The sequence below is a fragment of the Diabrotica virgifera genome, chromosome 9, assembly GCF_917563875.1.
Source record: "Diabrotica virgifera virgifera chromosome 9, PGI_DIABVI_V3a".
Taxonomy (NCBI): Eukaryota; Metazoa; Arthropoda; class Insecta; order Coleoptera; family Chrysomelidae; genus Diabrotica; species Diabrotica virgifera.
Window position 1 is genome coordinate 177,979,342 of NC_065451.1, and position 27,422 is coordinate 178,006,763.

Sequence of the window (27,422 nt, forward strand, 5' to 3'; positions counted from 1 at the left end):
ATGAATCATATACTTTCTTGAAAATATCTTTTGTTTGGACCTAAACTTTGATAACAACTTTATTCTAACCTGTACGGAATTACACTTTGATTTACATGTATTGTAATTTTATTTGATCGGTCTATTAGGAATTCGGTCTCTGTTGCCCTTATTTTGTTTTTGTATTTCTTATTTATTATCCAATTTTCATACCCATAAGTCAGGATACTTCTTGTCATAGTGTTGCGCTTATCCCACAGTACCATTCAATTTTCGCATGCAGCCTCTTGTTTGTCCCAGTCTATTTTTTATATCTTCTCCAGTTGTTTCTTTGTTGGATATTATGAAACCTAAATACTTATACTTGTCTGTTCCTTTGATTTGTTTACCTTCGTCTCTTCCCAACTGTGTTATTTCTGTGTTGTTCGTTGTTGGATATTCAGTTTGCTTTAGGTTTATTTTCATTCCATTCTTTGTATATTCCTATTCCAGTTTTCTCATCATAAAGCTGAGGTCATCTTTGTTTTTTGCGATCACTATTTGCTCGTAAGCAAACTAAGGGCCGGTTGTTCGAACGCTAATCAACAATGATCACTATCAAATATTTAATTACTGTCACCAAAACTGTCAATGTCAACTTTTATTGGGTTGCTGAAAACATAATTGATTAAAATTATGAGATTAGTTAATCAATTAACATAACAATTATTAACATAATTAATTAAGTAATTTCATATTATGTTTTCAGCAACCCAAACAAAGTTGATATTGACAGTTGGTGACAGTAATTAAATGTTTGATAATGATCATTGTTGATTAGCTTTCGAACAACCGGCCCTTAGTGTGTTTTACTGACAACTTCAAAGTTGTGAATAAGTGATGGAAAATATAATACTGTTATAAAACTGACTTTTCTATGATCTTTTAGGCACTAATGTTTAGTTTTAGTTGACTTTATTTATTTTTAATAACTTACTTCTAAACAAATGAAAAACACTGAATTTATATCCTTTATTTTACAAACTACGATATCTAATTTATTTGTTGCACCAAATCTACTAATTTATCTAATTACAAAATTCAAACAGTATACCGCGCCCGTTACATATCAAAGTACACCGATGGTTTCAAATTCACAACTGACCTACTAATTCCAAAAACCCCTATTTATACATTATTAAAATGTTCCAGAATAAGAATGATTATCACGGAAGAATTCATCTTATTCTAGAATAACAATCAAAGGATTATTTACATAAATATTAAATAAGCATTTTCTAGAATGAAAAAGAAATATCGAGCTGTGTACCTGTTAAAAAGGTCCCCCTTTTAAAAGCATTCACAAACAAATAAATCAAATTTGCAAACAAAAAGGATTTTTTAAATTATAATAAATAGACCAGGACCTGCAAACAGTCGGGTGACATAATTATGTCACAATACGCTAGAATTGAATTTCTGAAGATTATATTTGTTTTTAATTTATTTATTTTATTGGGCTATTGAAACGCTTGCGTAAAGCTCTAACTTAATATATTTAATAGTTCAAAGTTATTAACCGTCAATTAATAAGTTTAAGGTCCATTCCTATGTATTTTCTATTTTTGTTAACCAGTTATCTTTATTATATTAATATCATTTCTGATCTTTCCATCTGCACTTTGGTCTCCCTCTAGCTAACCACTCACGAATTTTCATGAAAATCGATGGAGGTTCAACGAAATCGGAGGTAATAGCTCATATCCACCTTCAGTGACTGCACTAATATTATTTAATTAAAAATGTAATTTATATTAGGTACACCGATAATTCTGGCTTAATCCGAGATAAACATAATACTTGATTTTTTAATAGTAATTTTTAAATGATCATACAAAACACTCAAAATTATCTTTTTGGAAAATACCTGGCTTGTATATCTTTTTATTACAATTTATGATTAACTGACAACAGATGTTTCTATATCAACATACCTTTATCAATTTGATTATTTTCAGATGTGTACCTACAACTTCAATAAATGCATGAATCAGTGGTATACATATAACTATAAAATCTTCCGAAAGTTATACTCTCTTTCATTTATCCTCATATTGATCCATTTATTTTCTTCTGTAATTTCCCCTTCCATTTCCATACCCTTAGTTTTGTCTAGATTGATAGTCAGACAATATTTTTTAGTTTCTTCTTCAAATTTTGTGAACATTTTTCCAAGTGCTATTCTTGAACGTTAGTCCAGAGAAATAAGGTTTTTGTCGGGACACTTGAGCAGCCAGGTGGCAAATGAGTTTTTTGGGTACTATATACTTACTTACTACTCCGTGGCGTTACAACCCTTCGTGGGTTTTAGCCGACTCGACAACATGCCTCCACTGTTTTCTGTCTTGAGCAACCTCCATCCAATTCTCCACGCCCATAGTGCTTAGGTCTCCTGCTATATTACCAAGCAAGCAATTTGATTCAACCCGACCTATGGGAGATGTTCACCCTTTCGAAAAAAAGGACATTCGGGTGTAACAATTCATTGGGGCGAGGTGTTTTGGCCCGAGTATAAATACAGGGATCACCCCACCTCGCTCCAATGCCCCAGGCCAAACCTTTCCCCCCTATAGCACGCTTATGCGCGATAGGGGCACAACTATCAGCCAAAAGCTCTTCACAATGGAACCCTGGGTAATAGGATTCCAATGTGGTACCCTAATCGAATGCAAAACTAGGCCAGCGTTAAGCGCTCTAAGCCTTTTATCCTCTTATTTACTTATCCGCGGGAACTAAAATTGCTTGATTGGGCTCCAAGCCATTGTACCGAGTCCTAATGGGCTCCGTCCAATGGCTTGACGCTCTAATTTTATGTTGGTTTTTTTATTTTGTGTGATTTTTTTGGTGGCTTACGCCTTTTTTATAATATTTTTTTAATTGTATTGTGATTTTACCTGATCGTGTGTCTGGTATCTTGGATGGCTTCCTGGACTACCTTGGTCACTATGTTGGTGACTAGTTTGACCAGGTATTCTTCGTCTGGGAGGATCGCTGTGGTGGCTTGTTGGTTTTCGCCCTGCGTGACTTTGGCATAGGAGACTCCGTTTGCCTGTTGTCGTCTGTAGGTCTGTTGTTGTGGCCTCTGTTGTGGTGGTCTATACCAGGTTGGACTTCTCGGGCATCCTCTGTAGCTTGCGGGGTGACTTCCTTTGCAGTTAGCGCAGGTTGCCTTTGTTTCCCTGGGTCTTTTACACGTCTTCGTGTGGTGGTCTTCTCCGCATTTCACGCATTTGGGGTGTTTGTGGCACGCGTTCTGCGCATGGTGGAAGCCTTGGCAGTTGAAGCACTGCGTTGGCTCTGTCGCTTTTCTTAGGTCTACTACCTCTATCTTCATGTGACACAGATTGGTGATCAGCTTAGCCTTTTCTACGTCCTCACGTTTCAGAGTCAGTACGAACATCGGTAACTGCCTTTTGGGACCGACTCTTGTGGTCATATTCTTGGCTGCTTGGCAGACTATTTGGTGTCTTGCTTCCATCTCTTCTTGGATTTCCTCCTCGGTGGTATTTGAGGGCAATCCTCTTAAAACCACTTTGGGTTTTTTATCCTCGTCTACTGGGAAGGCTACCCATTGTAGCCTTTTGTCCTTGTGTGCCTTTGCGTATTCTTCTATTACCCTCACCATTTTCTTGTAATCTTCCAGGTTTTTCGCCTGGATGAGTGTTTCTTTACCGCTCCTGGAGATTTTGTTAGTCGTATAGACTTTTAGTCTTTGGGCTATGGTGAGGATAGCCCCTGTCTCATTCACGCTCTGCAATTTAATTACAGGCGGCTGTCTGTGAGGTGTTGCCTGTTGTTCGGGCAGCACGGTGGTTTCTTCGTTTGTTACCATGTCCTCTGTCTCTGAATCGTCAGATCGCCCCAAGGCAGGCGTCTCACCATCTGTGCTTGGTTTTCGTGACAGTGGTGGGAAGTCTTCTTTTGCCCTCGGTTTTTTAATCGGCGGTGGCTTATCGGTCGCTGGGTTATTTTCTACCTTCGGTATGGGCTTTGCCTGTTGTTGGCGTTCTAGCATCAGGTTTTTCTGGGCTTCTCGTAGCTCTTTGGTTAGTTCGTTCATCTGGCTCTTCATCTTCATCATCGATTCTTGTAGTTCCGCTCTTTCGGTCTTTTGTCGGGCTATTTCTTCGTCCTTTTCCTTCACTTGCTTCGCAAGCTGGTCTTTCGTCCATCTCAAGTTTTCCCTTAATCGCTCTGCCTCTGCTTTTTCCATATCTAGACAAAGCTTTGCATATTTTAGTTGCGTCTCATTTTCCCGTCGGAGGGCTTTCTCTATCTGGTTTTTTCTATCTGCCTCGCTTTCCATATCCTCTTTTGAGTATTCCTCGGATTTCATCTCGGTATCTTCTTCGGTTTCCTCTTCGCTCTCATCGGTTTGTTGTTCCTGTAAAAGGCTAAGATCCACTCGGCTTCAGGGTTGGTTTCCCTACCCCTATCGCGGTTGTTCACGTACCCAGACAGAACTGGGTACGGGATCCTCTTGATGTTCTCGTTTTTACTGACCTAGGGGCCGGGGCTGCCCGATGCAGGTTCCATAGAACTACACCTTGCAGTGTCTACCCTTACGGAGGCACAGTAAAAATCCCGTAGAGGGCTCCCGAGCCCGCTTTGCTTCTTCTGCTAACCGATCTCTAGCTGTGGCGTCTCAGAGAATCCAATAAAATCAAATTCCCTAAGTTTCACCACATCCAGTCGATCGGCCTTTGCCTCTCCTTCTTGCCTAAGGCTTAGAAGTGCACGATTTCGCTATCACGCTTACATTCGTGATGTAATGAAAATTCCTGCTAGTCGTACAACTTCTTCCACCGTTGGCTCCTCGTCGTCTTCACGCCTCAGAGAGTGAAAACGCTCAACTGCTGCCTCGCTTACATTCAAGGCAGGACTGAAAAGTCCACAGCCGAGCTATCCCCACTTCTCGTTGGCTTCTCCTCTCTGCTGATGCTCCGCTCCGCTCGCACGCGTGTTACTTGTTCGGTGGTCGGCACCGAACTACAGCTATATTACCTCGCCACCCGAGTCGAAGGCGTCCGCGTGGTCTCCTTCCAGTTGGGACTTCCTCCCACACCAGTCTTACTGTTCTTTGGTCAGAATGTCTTCTGAGGTGTCCCGCCCATTGGAGTCTTCTGGACTTTATTTCTTTTATGATGTTGACGTCCGGGTAGAGTTCTTCGAGCTCTTTGTTAGTTCTTATCCTATATTGTCCTGATGCTTCATCCAGCACAGGACCAAAGATCTTCCTTAGGATTCTTCTTTCCCAAGCAAGTAGTCTCTCTCGTTTGCCTTTGTTATCGTCCACGTTTCGCTTCCATACATCACCACGGATCGTATGATTGTTTTATAGACTTGTATCTTCGTACGTCTTGTTAGTTGTTTTGATTTTATAAGGTTTTGGAGGGCAAAAATACATCTGCCGGCCTGTATCCTGTTGTTTATTTCTTGTGATCCTTTATTGTCTTCAGTTATTGTTGTTCCAAGATACTTGAATTCTCTAACAAGGTCAAAGTTAAAGTCATCGATGGTGATGTTCTGACCAATTCTGTCTCTGTTTTGGTTATTGCGGCTCATATACATATAGATCGTCTTGTTTTCGTTAATTTGGAGCCCCATCTTCTCTGCTTCCTTCTCGAACCTCACGCAAGTCTCTTTCATCCTTAATCGTGTGTTACCTATTAGATTGATATCGTATTACCGTAGTATCGTATTATCGATACCTATTAGATCGTACTGTATACCTAATACATTATAAACACAAAAATGCCCGTCACAGTTTGGACGAGAATTTTAGTTATTAACAAATATGTGTCAAAAATGGCAGTATTTTCGTTTAAATCGCTACAGGTAAAAATAGGGTAATTAAATATCTTATTTAGAGCATTCATCTTTTAGTAGATGAGCAAAGGTTGAAAATGGCAATTTTTGAATTTTGGTCTGATCAGTTTTTGCTTCGGTAATTGCAAAATAAGACTAAAATTTCGAAAATAAAAAATTTGCTAGAACTTTTGCGAAAATAAACTTACGACTTTATTATTGCACGGAAAGTTGAGACAGCCACTACATATCATGCACAAAAAATTTCAAGACGATTCGTCAATTAGTTTAAATTTTATTCAATTTGTTTATCCAAAAGAGCTTTTTTTTCAATATTATTGTTCAGAAAATAATAACGATACAGCAGTTCTGTGGAAACTACATGAAAGAAGAACACTTATGTTTTCAAAGAATTTAAAAAAATCAATCAAAAGTTATGTGTATCATTCCGAAAACATTTTAATAAATTACAGTCATTTTTGGCTTAAAATCAATTTGAATAGATTTGTTAATATTGACTGTAGAGTAAATCTACTTTGGGATTTCAAAAGTTGGTATTTTTACACGAATTTTTAAAAAAACTTTTCGCCTTGGTTAAATACGGTCAAAGTTAGCCACTTTTATTATTTAATTCACAATTACTTCTATAAACATAAAATTCTCCTGTAACAGTGTTAGTTACCATACTCCTCCGAAACGGCTATACCGATTTTTATGAAATTTTAAACATATATCCTGTAGGACTGAGTCCTAATCTATTTTTTATACCCATAAGTTATAAGGGTGGTTACCCCCCTGAGATTTTTTTTATTTGTTTGGACAAAATTGTTTACGTAGAATTAAAAAATACATACAACCCTTAATTTTCACTCTTCTATCACCAACCCCCATTTTTAATAGCCATCTATATATTTACATCTATAAAATTCTCCTGTCACAGTGTTAGTTGACATACTTCTCTGAGACCGCTTGACCGATTTTTATTAAATTATATATGAGCGTTGATTGAAGTATCCCTGAGTGATAAGCGGTAAGGGGGTTCCCCCTAACATTTTGTAATGTTAGGTAGGGATATGTGTACATAACGTACTCACAAGACTACGAGTACATACAAATTGAAAAAATTATTATCAGAATCCATCAACAAGCTCCGGAGATATTAATCGCAGCATAAGTTTGAAGAATCAATTTTATTTTTTGAGTGCACGGATTTAAATAATTCCCCTCCACCGACCACGATCGATTTTTTAAAGCTTTATTAACCACTTTATTGAAGTTCAAAGTTTACTTAAACTTTTACACATGAACTATATACCTTGAGCTTCAAAATGGGCTTGAAAATACTTTAGTAAAATGTTTTCGGAATGATAAAAATGACAACTTATGGATTTTTTATAAATTGTTGAAAATATAACTATTCTTTTTTTTTATTAACAAAAAGTCGCATCCACCTAATGGTTATTAGCGACGTAACAATACATAATAGGTTAACCAAAATGTGGTACAATATAAGTATAGTACAAAGGTAAGGTTACATGCATTATCTACAAAAACTTGTTAGATTTTATCGAATACACCAATTGTTTTTAAAAAGTTAAATTAAATTAAATTTTTTGGTTCTTTATTATTGGCACCCAGAACTGACATATTTGACACGATATTAAAATCAATCCGTTCTTGTGTATATTTTGGCATTCAATGTTTGACAGTTAGTTGTGCGTTACACGATTTAGTCCTGTCGCCAGGGGGGGTACAACGGCCTTCTTAATTCAGATGGACTTACCCAAGTTTTTTTTATGTATTTTGGCCCGTAGAACACGAATTTTTTGGGTAACAGTTGATTCGGATGTCGATAAGATTGTTATAAACAAAGAAGTTGAGGAATTACATAACAGCGATTTCTCGCAAAACAAAACAATTTTTTGTATTTTTTGGGTCATTCTAACCAAAAAATGTTCCTACAAGTTTTTTCGTAGGATGCATACTTTTCGAGATAATCGCGGTTGAACTTTCAAAAAATCGAAAAATTGCAATTTTTGAACCCGAATAACCTTTGAATAAAAAATAAAATAGCAATTCTGCTTACCGCCTTTAAAAGTTTAAGTCAAATTTTATCTGTTTTGAATATATGCATTGCTAAAAATTTATTTTTTGATTGTTAAAAAAAGCTATAAACACATAGTGTTTCCCGTGCCTAATACATGCGTTTTAACGCATGCTACGTAGAAATAGCCCCGCTTGCACTTTTACCTCCTCTACCTACTCATTCGATTTTAAATGAGAAATCATTGAAAACATCACTCAAGCACTAGGTGTTTATAGCTTTGTTTTAACAATAAAATAATAAATTTTTAGCAATACAAATAATTAAAACCGATATAATTTGACTTGAACTTTCAAATGCGGTAAGCAGAATTGCTATTTTATTTTTTAATCAAAAGTTATTAGGGTTCAAAAATTGCAATTTTTCGATTTTTTGAAAGTTCAACCGCGTTTATCTCGAAAACTATGCATCCTAAAAAAAAATTTGTAGGAACATTTTTTGGTTAGAATGGCCCAAAAAATACAAAAAAATGTTTTCTTTTGCAATAAATCGCTGTTATGTGATTCCTCAACTTCTTGGTTTATAACAATCTTATCGACATCCGGATCAACTGTTACCCAAAAAATTCGTGTTCTACAGGTCAAAATACATAAAAAAAACTTGGGTAAGTCCATCTGAATACAGGAGGCCGTTGTACCCCCACTGGCGACAGGACTAATTCATAAATAGGTGGTTCAGATCTTGAGAACAAATATGAGTGAGTAAGCCTGGTAAGGTCTAGTAGTAGGCGGTTAAAACTGCTTACTCATAACAACTTTTATAAACTGTTTTGACTTTTTTTACTGTGTCTTTAATTTGCCTGAGCTTTGAATTTGAATTTTGCCATTCATCGAGCCAGTCATTTAACACATATTGTTTTATCAACACTTTCAAGTCATTAGGGGCACATTTTAATAGCGATTCTGAGTCCGCACTAGTCACTGCACTACACGCACTTGAGTCTGCATCTTCATTTCCACTAATGCCCACGTAGGAAGGAATCCAAATGAAGTTGACTATTCTACCATTTTTGAGATAAGTGAAGAAATTGGATATATCTTTTGTACCGATGTTATCGCACTAAGCGAATCAGAAGGAATGTTCTTGTCGTTAGAAAACTCAAGTGCTCTGTAGAGAGCGAATAATTCGGCTGTGTATATACTGCAATACGGGAAAGTCGAAATAAGTGGTACTAAAATTGCAACTGCCCCACTTGCGAGAGCTGTGTTAGTTCGGTCTTTACGAAAGCATGTAAAATGTTGGCGAATATGGGTTAGAAGATACGAGATTATTTTCCTGTAGACATATAATTTCGGGACAGTGTTCTGATTGAATGATATTGAGCATTGGTAAGCGATGGAAAAGTCCATCAATATTTCACTGTAAAATTGAGTTGGATGTTATGTTTCAGTTAAAGAGAGATCACTCTCAGTAGTAGCGTCTTCACCGAGAAAACGTATCAGTAGGGTTTTTAGCCTTGTAAAACGATGTTTTGTGGCTCTGTCTGGAATATATTGATAAGAGACGGTAAGCAAATTTATGAGGCCAAGGAAATCAGATGTGAATTCTTTAACAATTTCAATACGGGATTGGCTGCCTTGAATATTTTCAATAAGCATCATTAATTGGTCATAGCTTAAAATGGACGGTGTTGATTGTTTACTTAGATATGATTCAAGGGATTCCGGGATAGGTAATGAGCGTTTAGGTTTTTTATTCTTTTGAGTTTTGGTTTTATGAGGTTCGACAGGAAGAAGAAATGTTTGATTATCAGCAATATTTTCGACAGGTGGGGATAATGTTTCCTCTATGGTTCGTTTGGTGGAGGGACAGGGTGATTTTTTCGTGATCGCTAGTGAAGTCTGTGAAATTATCTTTATATTTTCGGCTGTAGCAGAAGATTCCAGTGGAGTATTTTCGTTAGTTTTTAAATCTTGAGTTGCTTCAGAAACGGGCTGTATAATTTCCACTGATGTAGAGTTAGAGGTGTTTGGTGTGGATACTTGTAGAAATATTTCGGTATTTTTATTTTGATCATTATTAAAAGTTTGGTCGATTTGATCACCAGCATTGGTAGGAGAGTCAGAAGATTGAACAGTAGGGGGGGCTAAGGGTCCTGAAGGCTGAGAAGAAGAATTATTATTGCGATATAATATCCTGCGAAATAAATATTCTGTAACTAGTATTATCATAATTTAGAAGAATTGAATCTGAGATAGTCGTGTTATGCGGACTAATAAACACTTGCCTTCTAAAACTTTTTATATGGCTATATTCTGGAAGAGAGGCACTGATCTTAAGGAAAGTGATTGGAGAAACTAAGTTTAGGCCGATATGTTTTAATTCTTGGATGATTACTTCATGTGGGATACTTGGACAAACATTTGATAGCACTATTCTTTCTGCAGGCGTTATGAGCCTTCTAGCCCTGACTATTTCCCCATGTACCTCTATAGAACCATAGTTTGTCATAAAATCCTCAACAGCTTGCTTGCTACTTAAATACATGCATATTCGATTATTAGATAGGCGAGACGAGAATAAGATATTTTTGGGATTTATTAAGTTACCTAAAGAAATAAGGTAATCTTGAAGTGTACTATTAATAGCGCTAATATTGCGTTTTCTTTTCCTGGGAAGAAATTTTGCTTTGAAACTGCGGTAGAATAAGATTTATTCGCTGGGACATTCTGTATAGTAACATCTGATGACATATTGATAATTTATTTACGGTACTACCGAAACTAATTACTTTCGTTTCCCGCAAAAAACAAACTGTTAAATTGTTTATAATCCATAAACCTGTGTCTATTTACAATAACTGCTGTAGTAGACAGGAATATAAACTAACAAAACTGGTTTAAGTACACAAATATACGATTAAATAATACATGTGGTATAAAACCTACAGTTTAAAGTTAGTTTGATCACTTTAACTATAATTAAAAACTGGTAGTTTCACTGGTAATAGGCAAAATATCAAGAGCCGAGACACTACGTGTTTACAGCTCATTAACTTTTTCGGTACTTATCTATAACTATTCTTCTTTCACATAGTTTCCACAAAACTGCTATATAATTCGTATTTTCTGAACAATGACATTGCAAAAAAGTCATTTTTTCAAATATAGCTTTTCTAATATATTTTTCAAATGGGGCTCTGTACCGCCATTCTTTATTATACAGTACGTAAATCGTTCAGCTGGACATAGGAAACATACATTGTATACAGGGTGTAACAAAAATACAGGTCATAAATTTAATCACATATTCTAGGACCAAAAATAGTTCGATTGAACCTAACTTACCTTTGTACAAATGTGCACATAAAAAAAGTTACAGCCCTTTGAAGTTACAAAATAAAAATCGATTTTTTCCAATATATCGAGTTTTATTCCATATATCCGATATATTTCCAATATATCGACTATTAGAGATTTTTTATTGAAAATGGACATGGGGCATTCTTATGGAGTAGTTTCTTAAGAAAAAATTATAGTGAAATTTGGACACCCCTTAAAATTTTTATGGGGGTTTTGTTTCTTTAAACCCCGCTAAACTTTTGTGTACGTTCCAATTTAATTATTATTGTAGTACCATTAGTTAAATACAATGTTTTAAAAACGTTTTTGCCTCTTAGTACTTTTTCGAAAAGTCAGTTTTATCGAGATATTTTTAAGATTTTTCAAATCCACCACATATTTGTATATGGTTATGTACGATTATGGAGACTTGGTAATACATAATATGAAAATTTATTTATGATTTACATTTTTAGGTATATTTTCAACTATATTAAAAAAGAAGCCACATCTCGATAAAAGATGAATTAACGGAAAAATGCAGAGGCAAAAAAGTTTTAAAAACACTGTGTTTAACTAATGGTACCGCAGTAATAGTTTAATTGGAACGTACACAAACATTTGGGGGGTTTAAAGGCACAAAACCCCCAGAAATTTTGTATCTTAACATTTTTAAAAACAAGCCGCATCTCGAGAAAAACTGCCTTATCGAAAAAATACTAGGAGGCAAAAAAGTTCTGAAAATATTGAATTTAACTAATGGTACCACAATAATTATTTAATTAGCACGTACACACAAGTTTGGGGGGTTTAAGGGAACAAAACCCCATACATTTTTTAGGGGATGAACAAATTTCACTATAATTTTTCTTTAAGATGTTCCTGCCATAAGAATGCCACATGTCCATTTTCAATAAAAAAATCTCTAATAGTTTTCGATATATTCGAGAAAATCGATTTTAATTTTGTAACTTCAAAGGGCTGTAACTTTTTATGTGCATATTTGTACTAAGGTAAGTTAGGTTCATTCAAACTATTTTTGGTTCCAGAATATGTACTTTAATTTATGACCTGTATTTTTTTTACACCCATATTTAGATACATAAATACATACATTGTATTATATTGAGATAATTGTGGCAACTGAGCTCTCTCGATGACAATATGGTTATTAGCATTACGAGGCATTAACCTCAAAATTGATAACTCATTTCGACTGAAACAAATAAACGTCAATGTTGTTGTGAAGCTATTTACTTGTGGCATTTTTATAAATAAGTATTTTCTATGGAAAATAAGCCACAATTTTACTAAAAAATGAATTTATTAACGTTTCGAAGCCCAAATCGGGTTTCGTTGTCAAAATACAAAATATTATTAAAATAAACAAAAATGTTGTTGCTAATTAAGAAAATTCTTCTATTTTATATTATAAATATTATTTATAATTTAAACATATTAAAGTCAGAATTTGGTATTAGTTTTTTGAAAGTAAATTAAATGTAAGACCAAATACTTACGATGTTGGGATAGTATCACGAGGTTTTTTCCTGGTTTTCCCTCGTGATTTATTATGGAATCTCTAACGCGAGAATTTTACTGTCATCGTTGCATTTGGTTGTGTTTTTAAAGACAGATCACATGCTATGATTTTTTTGTGACGTATATTCTTGAGTTGGGATTGATTTCATGTAATCGAATGAACTATCTATTAGTAAAGTCGTCCCAGGAACGCAACTCATAAATATTGGCGATATCATTTTAAAGTCTTCTACTTTAAAATGTATAATATACGTCTGAATTGCCAATATAAATGAGTCAGATTAAATAAATTATTAGAAGAATTTTTTTACTTAGCAACAACATTTTTGTTTATTTTAATAATATTTTGTATTTTGACAACGAAACCCGATTTGGGCTTCGAAACGTTAATAAATTCATTTTTTAGTAAAATTGTGGCTTGTTTCCCATAGAAAATACTTAAAAATAAACGTCAAAATATGACAATGTAGTAGCTAAACATTTTTGGCCTAAAGGAATGGGAAAACTGTTTAGTTTTGAAATTATGTAGTTTTTAAATAAAAAATATTTTAAAAATTAAAGATAATTATTAACTCATTAATCATAAACTTTGTTTTTGATTTATTTATGGACAGCCTTGCTTCAAAACTCAATCATTCTATTCGTTCTAACATCTCTATTGCACCAAAAACTCGTACTCGAACAAAAGCTTCAACGAACACAGGTTAGCATAGTTGCCACAATTCTCTCAATGTGTATTCCCTATGTCCAGCTGAACAATTTACGTACTGTATTACGAATACGTGTGCCAAATATCTCGAAAAAATATTCAAAATTACAGCCGCAATCTTGGAACGCGTTTTTGCTACCTGTTGATCGCTACTGTTTCCTCTTAACAACCTGTATAAGGTTTTTACGTGAATCGATGGTTTTTTCATAGATAGACTGGGGTATGAGATAATTATTGTAATAATCTTTTATAGAAGTTAAAATTGTTGACTATATGTTTTGAGTTGTTTGTTTCACAATATAAAAAACCAAACCACCCCTTAATTAACAGTTTCGTATTTTCATACTTCGTTTAAGTTAATATAGCTATCTCGTAAAGTTAAGTAAAAAACTACACCTCGTTTACCTATTTTCCAACCCTTTAGTTTAAAACAATGTTAATATTCGTTATCGCATTTAACTTTTTTTATTGATTTGAAATGAATGAATCATAATTTATATGTCGAAAAGTAGGCTAAGTACATGTTGATGAAGTTCAAAGATTCCTTGCCGTGGAAAATTGATTTTCAATTAGTTTTCTTACAAAGTGTTCGATTTGTTTGAATAAACAATAAAAACAAAACAGACATAACATATAAATTTTACTATACCTATTGTAATATAATAGTGCAGTGGTTCCCAACCTTTTATGTCTGGCCTCTAAAACCTTCTGAGGTTTTTTCATATTCGCGACCTATCCCTCAGCCATGATAGAAAAAAATAAGGAACATGATCACTGTACGCTACTCAGCTACTGTAAGAGCCACGCCGCGACCCACTAGTGGGTCACGACCCACCGGTTGGGAAACGCTGTAATAGTATATTATGCACCGAGCATTTAATGATGGTCATTATGAAGCGAGTATGAGGGATACGAAACGAGCCGCCCAGCGGCGAGTTGGAGTTACACTAACTATGTATTCGGTGACTACAGTAATTTATATAATATACAATAAAATCTAATGATGAAACAAAGTGTTAACGTGATGTTAATAATATACTGTTATTATGGAACGAGTAGGTACGTTTTAAGTACCTTTAACAACTGTAATCATTGTTTACAAGTCCCGCAAAAGGTCTCGCAAAAATATTGATACAGCTCAATTACAAGACGAGAAAGTTAAGGAATCAGTTCAAAGACAACTGAACGAAAATTTAATTTGGGAAAATATCGGTGAGAATGTCGATGAGGGCTTAAATAAAATCGTAACAACAGTAAAAGGAATCTGCGAGGTCAAAGCTAAAAAAGCAGGCTTGGATGACAGAAGACATATTGGATTTGATGGAACAACGGCGATTAGCGAAAAACAACGAAACACTTTATAACAGTATACAAAGAGAAATTCGACGTAAAATACGAGAATCAAAGAGTCAACATATAGCCAAACAGTGTCAAGACATTGAAGAACTTGAAAACAAATATGACACGTTTAACATGTATAAAAAAGTGAAAGAAGCGGCTGGTATCTTCAATAAGAAACAAACTGCATTGCTACAAGATGAACATGGTAAAGTAATATTTGAAGTAGAGGACAAACTTAAAGAATCGGAAAATTACGTTACGAACCTATTCGAAGACGATAGGAGTAGTTCACCACCCGATATTACTAACTGCGACGGACCCCTAATAACACGCTCTGAGGTAATAAAAGCCATACAGTCATCAAAATATGGCAGAGCGACTGGTCCTGATGAAATTCCAACTGAAATATACAAGCTTATAAATGATAGCAATGTTTTAGAGGCTATAACTTCGTTTTTCAATACCATTTATACCAGCAGACAACTTCCTAATGGCTGGTCTAATTCACTGTTTATAGCTCTACCTAAGAAGACAACAGCAAAAACCTGTGCTGATTATAGAACCATCAGTTTGTTAAACCATTTATTGAAAATTTTTCTGAAGGTCGTATCTACAATGGTCGTATCTACAATAAATGCGAGGAATACCTGGATGACACACAGTTTGGTTTCCGTAACGTGTTTGGAACGAGAGAGGCATCGTTTGGAATGAACGTACTTCCTCAAAGATGTCGAGATATATCTGTAGACATATACTGTTGTTTTATTGACTTCCAAAAGGCATTTGATCGTGTTAAGCACTCTATATTGATCGAAGCTCTAAAAGACATAGGCTAGGACGGCAGAGATGTTCGAATAATTGCAAATTTATATTGGATTCAAACAACATCAGTTTTAGTAGATGGTGTGGAATCACCGGCTCTTAATATTAAAAGAGGAGTACGGCAGGTATGCCTCTTGTCACCACTGCTTTTCAACGTTTACTCCGAAATAATTTTCAGAGAAGCTCTTTCTGAAAAACAAGAAGGAATACTTGTGAACGGTGAAGTCATCAATAATTTGCGATATGCGGACGATACAGTACTCCTAGCTTCTAGTCAAGAAGATCTGCAAACACTGCTTGATAGTGTCGTTGAGAGTTGTAGAGAGGCAGGTCTGGATCTGAACATACGGAAAACCAAAATACTCGTAATAAGTAAACAGTAGCATATAAAACCGTCTGGTCTATATATGTAAATAATACCAAACTTGAGCAAGTTGATAAAATCGTGTACCTTGGACAGCAACTAAATTGTAACGCAGAAAGTCACGGCGAAATTAGATCAAGGGTAGAGCAGGCTAGAGCTGCTTTTTGAAGGATGTCCAAGGTGTTATGTAACAGAGACCTAAAATTGGCATTGAGGATCCGCCTACTTCGCTGCTACGTGTTCTCGGTCTTACTTTATGGTGTCGAGTCCTGGACTGTGAATAAAATCGATCTAAATCGCCTTGAGGCTGTCGAAATGTGGTGCTATAGAGGGATTTTAAAAGTTTCCTGGGTGGAGAAGATTCGAAACTCCACAATACTAGAACGTCTCAGCAAGACTACTGAGATCATAAAAAGCATCAAGCAGAGAAAGCTGGAGTACTTCGGACATGTGATGAGAGGTCCCAAATATAGGTTGCTACAAAATATTATGCAAGAAAAAATGGCAGGCAAACGCAGTTCAGGACGAAGAAGAACCTCATGGTTGAAGAACTTGTTAGATTGGTATGGTGTTGATACGGGCATGCTATTTAGGGTGGCAGTGAATAAAATTAAGATAGCTTTGATGGCGACCAACGTTCTGAAAGGACATGGTACATGAAGAAGAATCATTGTTTACATACACTGCATGTCTTATTTGAATTTAGTGCATGTTCTTACATCGATTAAACTGGCAGAGCCTTTGACAGACGCTTGTCAGAACACAAAACGGCTGTCAATAAGCTACCTTTATTAGAATCTATAGAAATTAATAAATTTAAAAATACAGATATAATTCTGGATGAACAACTTGAGACAAACAGTTCCCCATTCCTCAACCTATTCAGTTAGAGACTTTAAAGTGCAGACACATATCAAAACACATCACTAAAGAAAGGCACTTTGCCGAAACCGCTGTATTCACATTAATTTCATTAATTTGTAATAAATTTTGTGGAAGTAATAAAAATAAAAGTTTTTAGTATTTTATTCTTACATAAAATAAATTTCCATTATAGTAACGGTCGAATCTATCAATTATTCAAATTATTAAACATTTGTCGAAATCTATTATACAGGGTGGTTCATCTTATTCGCCTCGGTGTCTGTACGGAAAACCACTTAATATTTAAAAAAAATTTCTTCACAGAAATATACAGGGTCATTAATACTACAATCTAAAATAATGTGAATTATACAGGGTGCTCCAAAAAAGAGTGGTATATCAAAGTTATATTTTTTCTTATGGAATGCCCAATATCTGAGGACATTATTTAATTGACCTTAAAAAATTAGCTTACTTTCATAAGTCTTCCCTATACCTAAATACAGGGTGTTTTGATTTATTTCGATTTTTAGATAAATGTAAGGTTTTAGAAAAAATTAAATATCTACGAAGCTAAGAATCAGTAACAAATTCTTTCTTGGATCTTAATAATAGACTATTTGGAATACTTAAACAGATGCTTATTGCAACAAACTTTCTTACAGGGTGGTCAAAATATGAGATTGTTCTATTAACAAATTCAAGCTGTAATAACTTACTTATTTTAAATAGAACACCCTATATCTTACTAGTCTATCGCGTAGAAAATTTATTTAGCTTTCAATTCTTATTAGGGTTTCCTATACCTATCTCCCTTCATTTTTTAAATATTTAAAGATTCCCTAATTTGTAAGCTTTAAAAATTAGAATTAAGTACCTATGTCGCGTCGTGGTTATGTACAACACATCACCAACACCGGCAAAATACTTAGACAAAATACTGTCATTAATAAAATTTTCATTGTTGTTATCATGTAATCACATAGAGTGTTGTATTATTTTAGTTGATTTTGGCCTACATGTGACACTGAATAATATGTTTATATTAAACTGCATACCCTATATTAGATGGCGTATTCTGGAAGATATTTAAATTATATTTCATTCTGTATAAGTATTTTCCATATCTTAAACCGACGGTTATTAAGTAAATTTAAGAACACCACTTTTTGTTTGAATCTTTGGATCGCAATTACAAACAATTAAATGAAATGGCTACCATGACGAAAACGAGCCTATTGTACAAAAATATGTTAAAATGGGTCTTTACAGAATAACATGGGAATTTATATTTACAGAAAAACATGTGTATTGAGAATGTTTACATGGAATTGAAGAGATTTTAAATATCTTCCATTATAAAGAATAGAATATCGAGTATGTCATTTAAAATAAGAATACTCTGTGTGATTAAATGATAAAAATGTGAATTTTATTAAGGAAAGTATCTTGACTAAGATATTTAAGTATATTGCCGGTGTTGGTGATGTGTTGTACAAAACCACGACATAAGTACTTAATTCTAATTTTTAAAGCTTACAAATTAGGAAATCTTTAAATATTTGAAAAATGAAGGGAGATAGGTATAGGAAACCCTAATAAGAATTGAAAGCTAAGTAAATTTTCTACGCGATAGACTAGTAAGATACAGGGTGTTCCTTTTAAAATAAGTAAGTAATTACAGCTTTAATTTGTTAATAGAACAATCTCATATTTTGACCACCCTGTAAGAAATTTTGTTGCAGTAGGCATCTGTTGAAGTATCCTAAATAGTCTTTTATTAAGATTCAAGAAAAAATTTGTTACTGATTCTTAGATTCGTCGATATTTGTTTTTTTCTAAAACCTTACACTTTCATAAAAATCGAAATAAATTAAAACACCCTGTATTTAGCTATAGGGAACCCTTATGAAAGTATAGCTTATTTTTTAAGGTCAATTCAGTAATGTCATCAGATATAGGGCATTCCATAAAAAAATATAACTTTGATACACCACTCTTTCTTGGAGCACCCTGTATAATTCACATTATTTTTAGATTGTAGTATTAAAGGCCCTGTATATTTCTATGAAGAAATTTTTTTTTAAATATCAAGTGGTTTTCCATACAGAGACAGAGGCGAATAAGATACCTGAACCACTTGATATTTAAAAAAAAATTCACAGAAATATACAGGGCCTTTAATACTACAATCTAAAAATAATGTGAATTATACAGGGTGCTCCAAAAAAGAGTGGTATATCAAATATATATTATATCTTATGGAATGCCCTATATCTGATGACATTACTGAATTGACCTTAAAAAATAAGCTATACTTTCATAAGGGTCCCCTATACCTAAATACAGGGTGTTTTGATTTATTTCGATTTTTATAAAAATGTGAGGTTTTAGAAAAAAATAAATATCTACGAATCTAAAAATCAGTAACAAATTCTTTCTTGGATATTAATAATAGACTATTTAGCATACTTAAACAGATGCTTATTGCAACAAAGTTTCTTACAAGGTGGTCAAATTATGAGATTGTTCTATTAACAAATTCAAGCTGTAATAACTTACTTATTTTAAATGAAACATCCTGCTTACTAGTCTATCGCGTGGAAAATTTACTTAGCTTTCAATTTGTTTTAGGGTTTTCTATATCTATCTTTTACAGGGTGGTCAAAATATTAGATTGTTCTATTAACAAATTCAAGCTGTAATAACTTACTTATGTTAAATGAAACACCCTGTATCTTACTAGTCTATCGCGTAGAAAATTTACTTAGCTTTCAATTCTTATTAGGGTTTCCTATACCTACCTCCCTTCATTTTTCAAATATTTAAAGATTTCCTAATTTGTAAGCTTTAAAAATTAGAATTAAGTGCCTATGTCGTGGTTATGTACAACACATCACCAACACCGGCAATATACTTAAATATCTTAGTCAAGATACTTTCGTTAATAAAATTGACATTTTTATCATTTAATCACACAGAGTGTTCTTATTTTAAATGATATAATCGATATTCTAGTCTTTATAATGGAAGATATTTAAAATCTCTTCAATTCCATGTAAACATTCTCAATACACATGTTATTCTGTAAATATAAATTCCCATGTTATTCTGTAAATACCCATTTTTACATATTTTTGTACAATAGGCTCGTTTTCGTCATAGTAGCCATTTCATTTAATTGTTTGTAATTGCGATTCAAAGATTCAAACAAAAAGTGGTGTTCTTAAATTTACTTAATAACCGTCGGTTTAAAATGTGGAAAATACTTATACGGAATGAAATATAATTTAAATGTCTTCCAGAATACGGCATATAATATAGGGTATGCAGTTTAATATAAACATATTATTCAATGTCACATGGAGGCCAAAATCAACTGAAATAATACAACACTCTGTGTGATTACATGATAACAATGAAACTTCTATTAATGACAGCATCTTGTCTAAGTATATTGCCGGTGTTGGTGATGTGTTGTACATAACCACGACATAGGTACTTAATTCTAATTTTTGAAGCTTACAAATTAGGAAATCTTTAAATACATAAAAAATGAAAGGAGATGCGTATAGGAAACCCAAATAAGAATTGAAAGCTAAATAAATTTTCTACGCGGTAGACTAGTAAGATACAGGGTGTTTCTTTTAAAATAAGTAAGTTATTACAGCTTGAACTTGTTAATAGAACAATCTAATATTTTGACAACCCTGTAAAAAGATAGGTATAGGAAACCCTAATACAAATTGAAAGCTATGTAAATATTCTACGCGATAGACTAGTAAGATACAGGGTGTTCTATTTAAAATAAGTAAGTTATTACAGCTTGAATTTGTTAATAGAACAATCTTATATTTTGACCACCCTGTAAGAAACTTTGTTGCAATAAGCATCTGTTTAAGTATTTTAAATAGTCTATTATTAAGATCCAAGAAAGAATTTGTTATTGATTCTTAGATTCGTAGATATTTATTTTTTTCTAAAACCTTACGTTTTTCTAAAAATCGAAATAAATCAAAACACCCTGTATTTAGATATAGGGAACCCTTATGAAAGTATAGCTAATTTTTTAAAGTCAATTCAATAATGTCATCAGATATAGGGCATTCCATAAGAAAAAATAAAACTTGGATATACCACTCTTTTTTGGAGCACCCTGTATAATTCACATTATTTTTAGATTGTAGTATTAATGGCCCTGTATATTTATGTGAAGAATTTTTTTTAAATAATAAGTGGTTTTCCGTACAGACACCGAGGCGAATAAGATGAACCACCCTGTATAGTGCGCCATTGTTTGTGAGAAGGGTGACTTAGCTTATAAATAAAAAATTATAGAAGCTGTGGCTTTAATTTTAGAAAAATCTTTATATAAGGTTTCTTGTGTAAAATTTTCTGAATGTTTCAATGCTTTAGTCAGTTTTTTCTAAGATTTATATTTTCATAGTTATAAATAAACAACTAATTTCGCAGTTCATTTGTTTAATAAAAAATGAAGCACACATTTCTGGAGTAGAACTTTTTGATATGTTGTTTATTAAACATTTCTTAATCAAATTACAAAAAGTTCTATCTAGTTTGATTTTTTCCGAAGTCAAAATCTCTATTGATTAGACTTAATTATTGATCTCTATTAGACTTAATTTCTGTCATTTTTTACAGATTAGATGACGACTGAAAATACCGATGGAAGCTAACAATCCATCCTTACAACTTAGTGTTGACAATCTAGAAAAACCACATCGCTTCAGTCTTCAGCACAATCGATCAGAATTGGTACCATCGAGTTTCAGGCAAACACAATCGCAAAGATATGATTCAGAAGGAAGAAGAAAAATAAAGAAAGCAATAGTGATTCCCCCGTCTTCAACAATCGCTGAAGTATCTGAAGAGGCTGAACCCGACGAGAAGAATTTTGACCAATTTAAAGTAGAAAATGAAAAAAGAAATAGCAAAGTTTCGAAGAAAAGCGAAAAGTCAATTTATGCATTCGATAACGCAGCTTACGATGGAAATTTGGACAAACGGAGTATATCCAGCAGAGCAGGGTCTTCAAGACAACCAAGTGTACAGAGCTTAGAGTAAGTTATCTCTTACTTTCTTGTTCTTATTGCGCCGTCTATTTTCAAAGGTAATTCATATCTTTCACGTCTCAACACATGTCACAGGTATTGTATTTTCCTTTCTTTGATTCTTGTTGTTTACTCATGCGTCGAAGTACCTCATTTTTAATATCTTTTTGTAACCATGGAATTCTCAGCATCCGTCTCTATATATTCGAGATTAACAACTACAAAGGGGCGATCATTATTCTCAGCAATGAAGACGAATAATCTTCAGCAAATATCTACTAAAGAACCAATATACTGGCCATCTGACAGGAATAAGATTACCGATGGATCAGCCAAAACAACCATCTTCTTCATCATCATTCTCTTTGCCTTATCCCTATGCGAGGTCGGCTTCCCTAATTGCATTTCTCCATATAATTCTATCTTGGGTCATATCACTATTAATACCCTTTACCAACCTGTCCTGCCTAATCGTCTCCCGCCACGTCCTCTTTTGTCTTCCTCTCCTACTCCTTCCAGGAATCTGCATTTCAGCACTTCTTCGTATTGGTTGATTAGCGTCTAGACGTTGAACATGACCAAACCATCTCAACATATGCTCTCTCATTTTGGCATCAATTGGTGCCACATCTAGACTTCCCCTAATATACTCATTTTTAATTTTCTCCCTTTTTGTCACTCCACTCATCCATCTAAGCATTCTCATTTCCGCTACATGCATTCGTTGTTCCTCTTTCTTTTTCACTGCCCACCATTCAGTTCCGTACATCGTAGCCGGTCTTATGGCTGCTTTATAGAATTTTCCCTTCAACTTCATTGGAATTTTCCTGTCACACAGCACACCACTCGCTTCCTTTCACTTTATTCATCCAGTCCTAATTCTACTGCATGCATCTCCATCTATTTTTCCATTACTCTGTAATACCGATCCCAGGTACTTAAAACTATTGCTTTTTACAATCAGTTCACCATCCAAAGATACCATTTTATTTGTAATAACTCCATCTTTAAATGAACATTACAAATACTCTGTCTTTGTTCTACTAAGTTTTAAACCTTTTTCCTCCAGAGCTTTTCTCCACTGTTCCAGTTTTTGTTCTAAGTCTCTTTCACTATTTCCTACTAACACGACATCATCAGCATACATTAAGCACCATGGAACGTTACCCTGTAGTTTCGCTGTTATCTGGTCCAAAACTAATGAGAATAAATACGGACTAAGCACAAGCACAAGCACCGAGCCTTGGTGCAATCCTACTTTCACATTAAATTTATCAGTCTCTCCCACACCTGTCCTAACACTAGTCGTTACTCCCTCATACATATCCCTCACATCCTTTACATATTCACCAGGGACTCCTTTCTGTTTGAGTGTCCACCACAGAATCTCTCGAGGAATTTTATCATATGGTTTCTCAAGATCAATGAATACCATATGAGCGTTTGTTTCTTTACTCCTGTATTTTTCCATCAACTGCCTTATAATGAAAATTGCATCTGTTGTTGATCTGCCCTGCATAAAGCCAAACTGATTCTCGGAAATTCGGTCTCTTCACGTATCCGTCTATCAATTACTCTTTCCCATATTTTCATGGTGTGGCTAAGCAGTTTCATAGCCCTGTAGTTTATACATTGTTGTATATCTCCCTTGTTTGAGTAGACAGGTACTAGTATACTGCTTCTCCATTCATCTGGCATTTGTCCAACTTCTTTAATTCTATTAAATACACCTGCTAGCCACCTTGTTCTTGTCTCTTCCAATGCTCTCCATACTTCCCCAGGAATATCATCTGGTCCGACCGCTTTTTCTTTCTTTATTTTTTGAAGCGCTTGAGCCACTTGCTCGTTTGTTATTTTGGTGACCATTGCTGCTACTGTCTCCGTTGACTCTACAGGCTCTCTGTCAAATTCTTTATTTAATAAGCTATCAAAGTAATTTCTCCATCTCATTTTGACATCCTTTTCGTGAACTAGTATTTTATTATTTTCATCTCGGATATATCTAATCTGATTAAAATCTATTGCTTTCTTTGCTCTCTGTTTTGCTATTTTATATATCTTCGTTTCGCCTTCGCTGGTATCAAGTTGATCGTATAGGTTTGAATACGCTTCTGCTTTGGCTTTTACTCCTGCTACTTTCGCTTCCTTTTTCGCCACCATATAGTTTTGAAGATCTGTGTCGGATCTGGTTTCTTGCACCTTTTTATATAATTTGCCCTTCTCTTCTTTTTTTCCTTGTACTTTGTTTGACCACCACCAAGTCTCTTTATCCTCAAACTTTTTTCCTGGCGTTTTCCCAAGTATTTCAATAGCAGTCTCTCTAATACTACCGGCCACTTTTCTCTAAATTGTATTAGGGCTTGCTTTCATGTTCCAACATATTTTGTCTACTATTCTTTCCCTGAATAGACCTTCTTTCTAATCTTTTAGCATCCACCATTAGATTTTTTGTGGCCCTCTCCGATATTTTGGTTTAGCTTCACTTTTTACTTCAATATCCAGAACAAGCAGCTTATGTTGTTGGCTGACTGTCACACTACCTATTACCTTGCAGTCCTTGCATTCACGTATGTTTTCTTTTCTTATCATGAAATAGTCTACTTGGGATTGATTTTGTCCACTTTTGTACGTATTAAGATGAGTTTCTCTCTTTTTAAAGCATGTGTTAACAATCGCCATATCTAGTGCTGTTGCTAATTCAAGCATATCATCTCCAGCTTCATTTGTAGTTCCAAAGCCTAATCCCCCATGTCTTGCTTCGTATCCTACCTCGGCTTGGCCCACATGTGCATTGAAATCACCTCCTATTATAACTTTCTCCTCTGACGGAATATCACTCAGGACGTCTCCTTATTGGTCATAGAAAGCTCTTCTTTTATTCTCATCCAGACCTGTTTGAGGAGCATACATACACAACATTCAATACATCCTTATCAATTACAAATTTCACTGACACCATTCTATCACTCGTTCTTACAACTTCCACTACGTTACCTTTCATTTCACTATCAGCAATTACACCAACTCCATTTCTAGTGTTACTACTCCCTGCATACCACAATTTGTATCCTTCACCTAGTTCTTTCACACTTTGTCCTTTACACCTAGTTTCTTGAATACAAGTAATTTAAACTCTCCTTCGTTTGAGCGCATCCACTAACTCCAGACTCTTACCTGTAAGACTACCAAGATTCCACGACACTATCCTGATTTTTTTAAATCTATCAGCCAAAACAACCATCCCTACATAATAATAAAACCGATTGGGGAGTATTCCGGGAAAAATTAAATAATTTAATCACTTTAAATCTTCCGGGAGGGGAGTCTTCAACCGGGTGAGTTATTTTCTAGGGCAATTTTTGGGAGTCTAATCTCATTAATTCGTCTTACATGGTTGTACCACATCCTCTTGCGCTGCCTTTCCCATCTTACAACATCTTGAATTTTGCATTGCTCTATATTGTTTGTATTTCTCACTCTGTATCTTCTTGTTTTCCCAACTATTGTTCTTATGGTTTTCATTTCGACATCCCTTAGCATCTGTTTAGTTTTGTTGGTGTCTTTGCACACTTCTGTGCCATGTCATGATCGGTCGTGTGCAAGTCTTGTAGATTCTAATTTTACTATCTGTGCGCATATACGGATTTGACCAGACTATCTCCCACTGACACTGACATCCTGACAATGCAGATGCTTTGTTGATCTGACTCCTCAGGTCCGACTGGGTCGTTTACATATTCGATTACCTACAGACAGACACACCTGTCCTCAATTGTTTTAGAATCCATTTAATCATTGTTAGAAAGATGTGTCAAGAATAATTCTGACATTTTAAAAATCCACTCTCTAATTATTAAAACATGATCTACACCAATCTTTTATTTTTTAGGGTTGTTCGCGAACAATACTGCTGCTTTGCTAGAAGAACAAACTGTGAAAAGAAACTTTTAGTTACAGTGACTATTTTAAGTATAGTTATTATTGTGTTGGTTATAGTTTTAGCTCTAATAGCATCTCACCATGATATAGATATAAAGTCTACAATAAGAGATTTATCATCATAGAGAAGAGACTGTTTATAAATTATAGGTATTGAATCATAATCATGTTCCTTTTGTATTTTCAAGTTATTGTTATGGAATTGTGTACTTAGATATTTAAACAAAAATGTTTTTGTCACATTAGTTTGAATATGTCTTATAATTTTGACCAATCTTAAGACAATGTTAAGACTGAAAAGGTAATATCCAGGGCCCCCGCTACCATAATATGTGCAAAGTGTGCAATGCACACGGGCGCCATCCTATAGGGGTGCCAAAACCCGGGGTCAAAAATTGCAAAAAAGCAAAGAAACAAAAAAACAAAAATTAATTTTAAAATAAAAGTTGAGAAATTAAATAATATTCAGTTTAAACCCACACGAAATTTTATTAGTATATTCAGGTAGTCAGGCATTTTAATTTATTTTGTTATGCTTTTATTCTGTTTGTTTTATTTTGATATTTTAGTCTACTAATAATAGTCCATTTACTCACGGTTTTTGTTGTAAATTTTAAAGAACCTCTTATATTGACATAAAACTTGTCATACACATAGCTAACAAGACAAGAAGTGATACCTACTGTACCGATGTGTGCTTATACTCTGGGGGTAAAAGGGGTATTCTCAGGGGGATACGCCCGAGAATACCTGGGGGTATTCTCGGGGGTGAGAAAACATTCGTTCAAAATAAAACCGGAATTGGATAAACTGACTAATTCTAAGCAACTTTTGTTGTATAGAGATTTTCACTAAGTCAATTCTTTTCGAGTTATTTGCGAGTGAGTATGTTCATTTTTCAACACAAAAACCCCGTTTCTAGACGATTTTTCTCAATTAAAAACTAATTATTTTATCGAAACAATACTCTCAGCAAAAATATAGCTTACAAGAAAGTGAAAAAAATAATTTATATAATAATATGAAGTCCGCAAAACCCAGCAGAAAGCAGAGTTGTAGCTAATGAAAAGTAGGTTCTTACTCGTCAAGTTTCAAATCGAATATTTCAACGTGAAATAACCATAAAATTAACCAATTTTCGGGGAAAACTCATTACAACTTCTTTAAAACGTTTAAGAAAAGCTTTATTTATATGATCTGTAAGTTTCATCGGTTTAAAGTGCGTATTTTTGAAAAAATTTGGTTTTAAAGTAATTCTTTTTTTTTGAAAAAATTTCTTTTTCCAAATAACTTTAAAATTAATTAGTCATACCAAAAATCTCAAGCAGTAAAAAAATGTAGATTTTGCTTTTCTGAATATTTTGGATGTTTTGTTTTCCTATAAGACAAAAATTGGAAGATTTTGCATACACTCATGATTAGTGACTCGTTCAGCCCTTTCGCCCTTTTAACTACAGCCTTTTCAAAAATAAGCACTTTGAACCGATGAAACTTGTGGTGCAGCGGTAACGATTAATCTCATTTGGGATGCTAATTAGGGGGTGGTTTTCATGATTTT

General features: G+C 34.3%; 1 protein-coding gene across 1 annotated transcript in view; it reads left to right on the forward strand.

Moving 5' to 3' along the window:
• LOC126892851 (uncharacterized) overlaps nt 1–26,109 on the forward strand; it is a 41,554-nt gene extending 15,445 nt beyond the window's left edge. The window contains exons 2-3 of the mRNA XM_050662654.1: nt 21,516–21,934; nt 25,815–26,109. Of these exons, the coding sequence (XP_050518611.1) occupies nt 21,540–21,934; nt 25,815–25,989 (570 nt within the window). The 5' untranslated portion in view covers nt 21,516–21,539 and the 3' untranslated portion in view covers nt 25,990–26,109. The remainder of the gene's footprint in view (nt 1–21,515; nt 21,935–25,814) is intronic.
• Nucleotides 26,110–27,422: the final 1,313 nt, after the last annotated feature.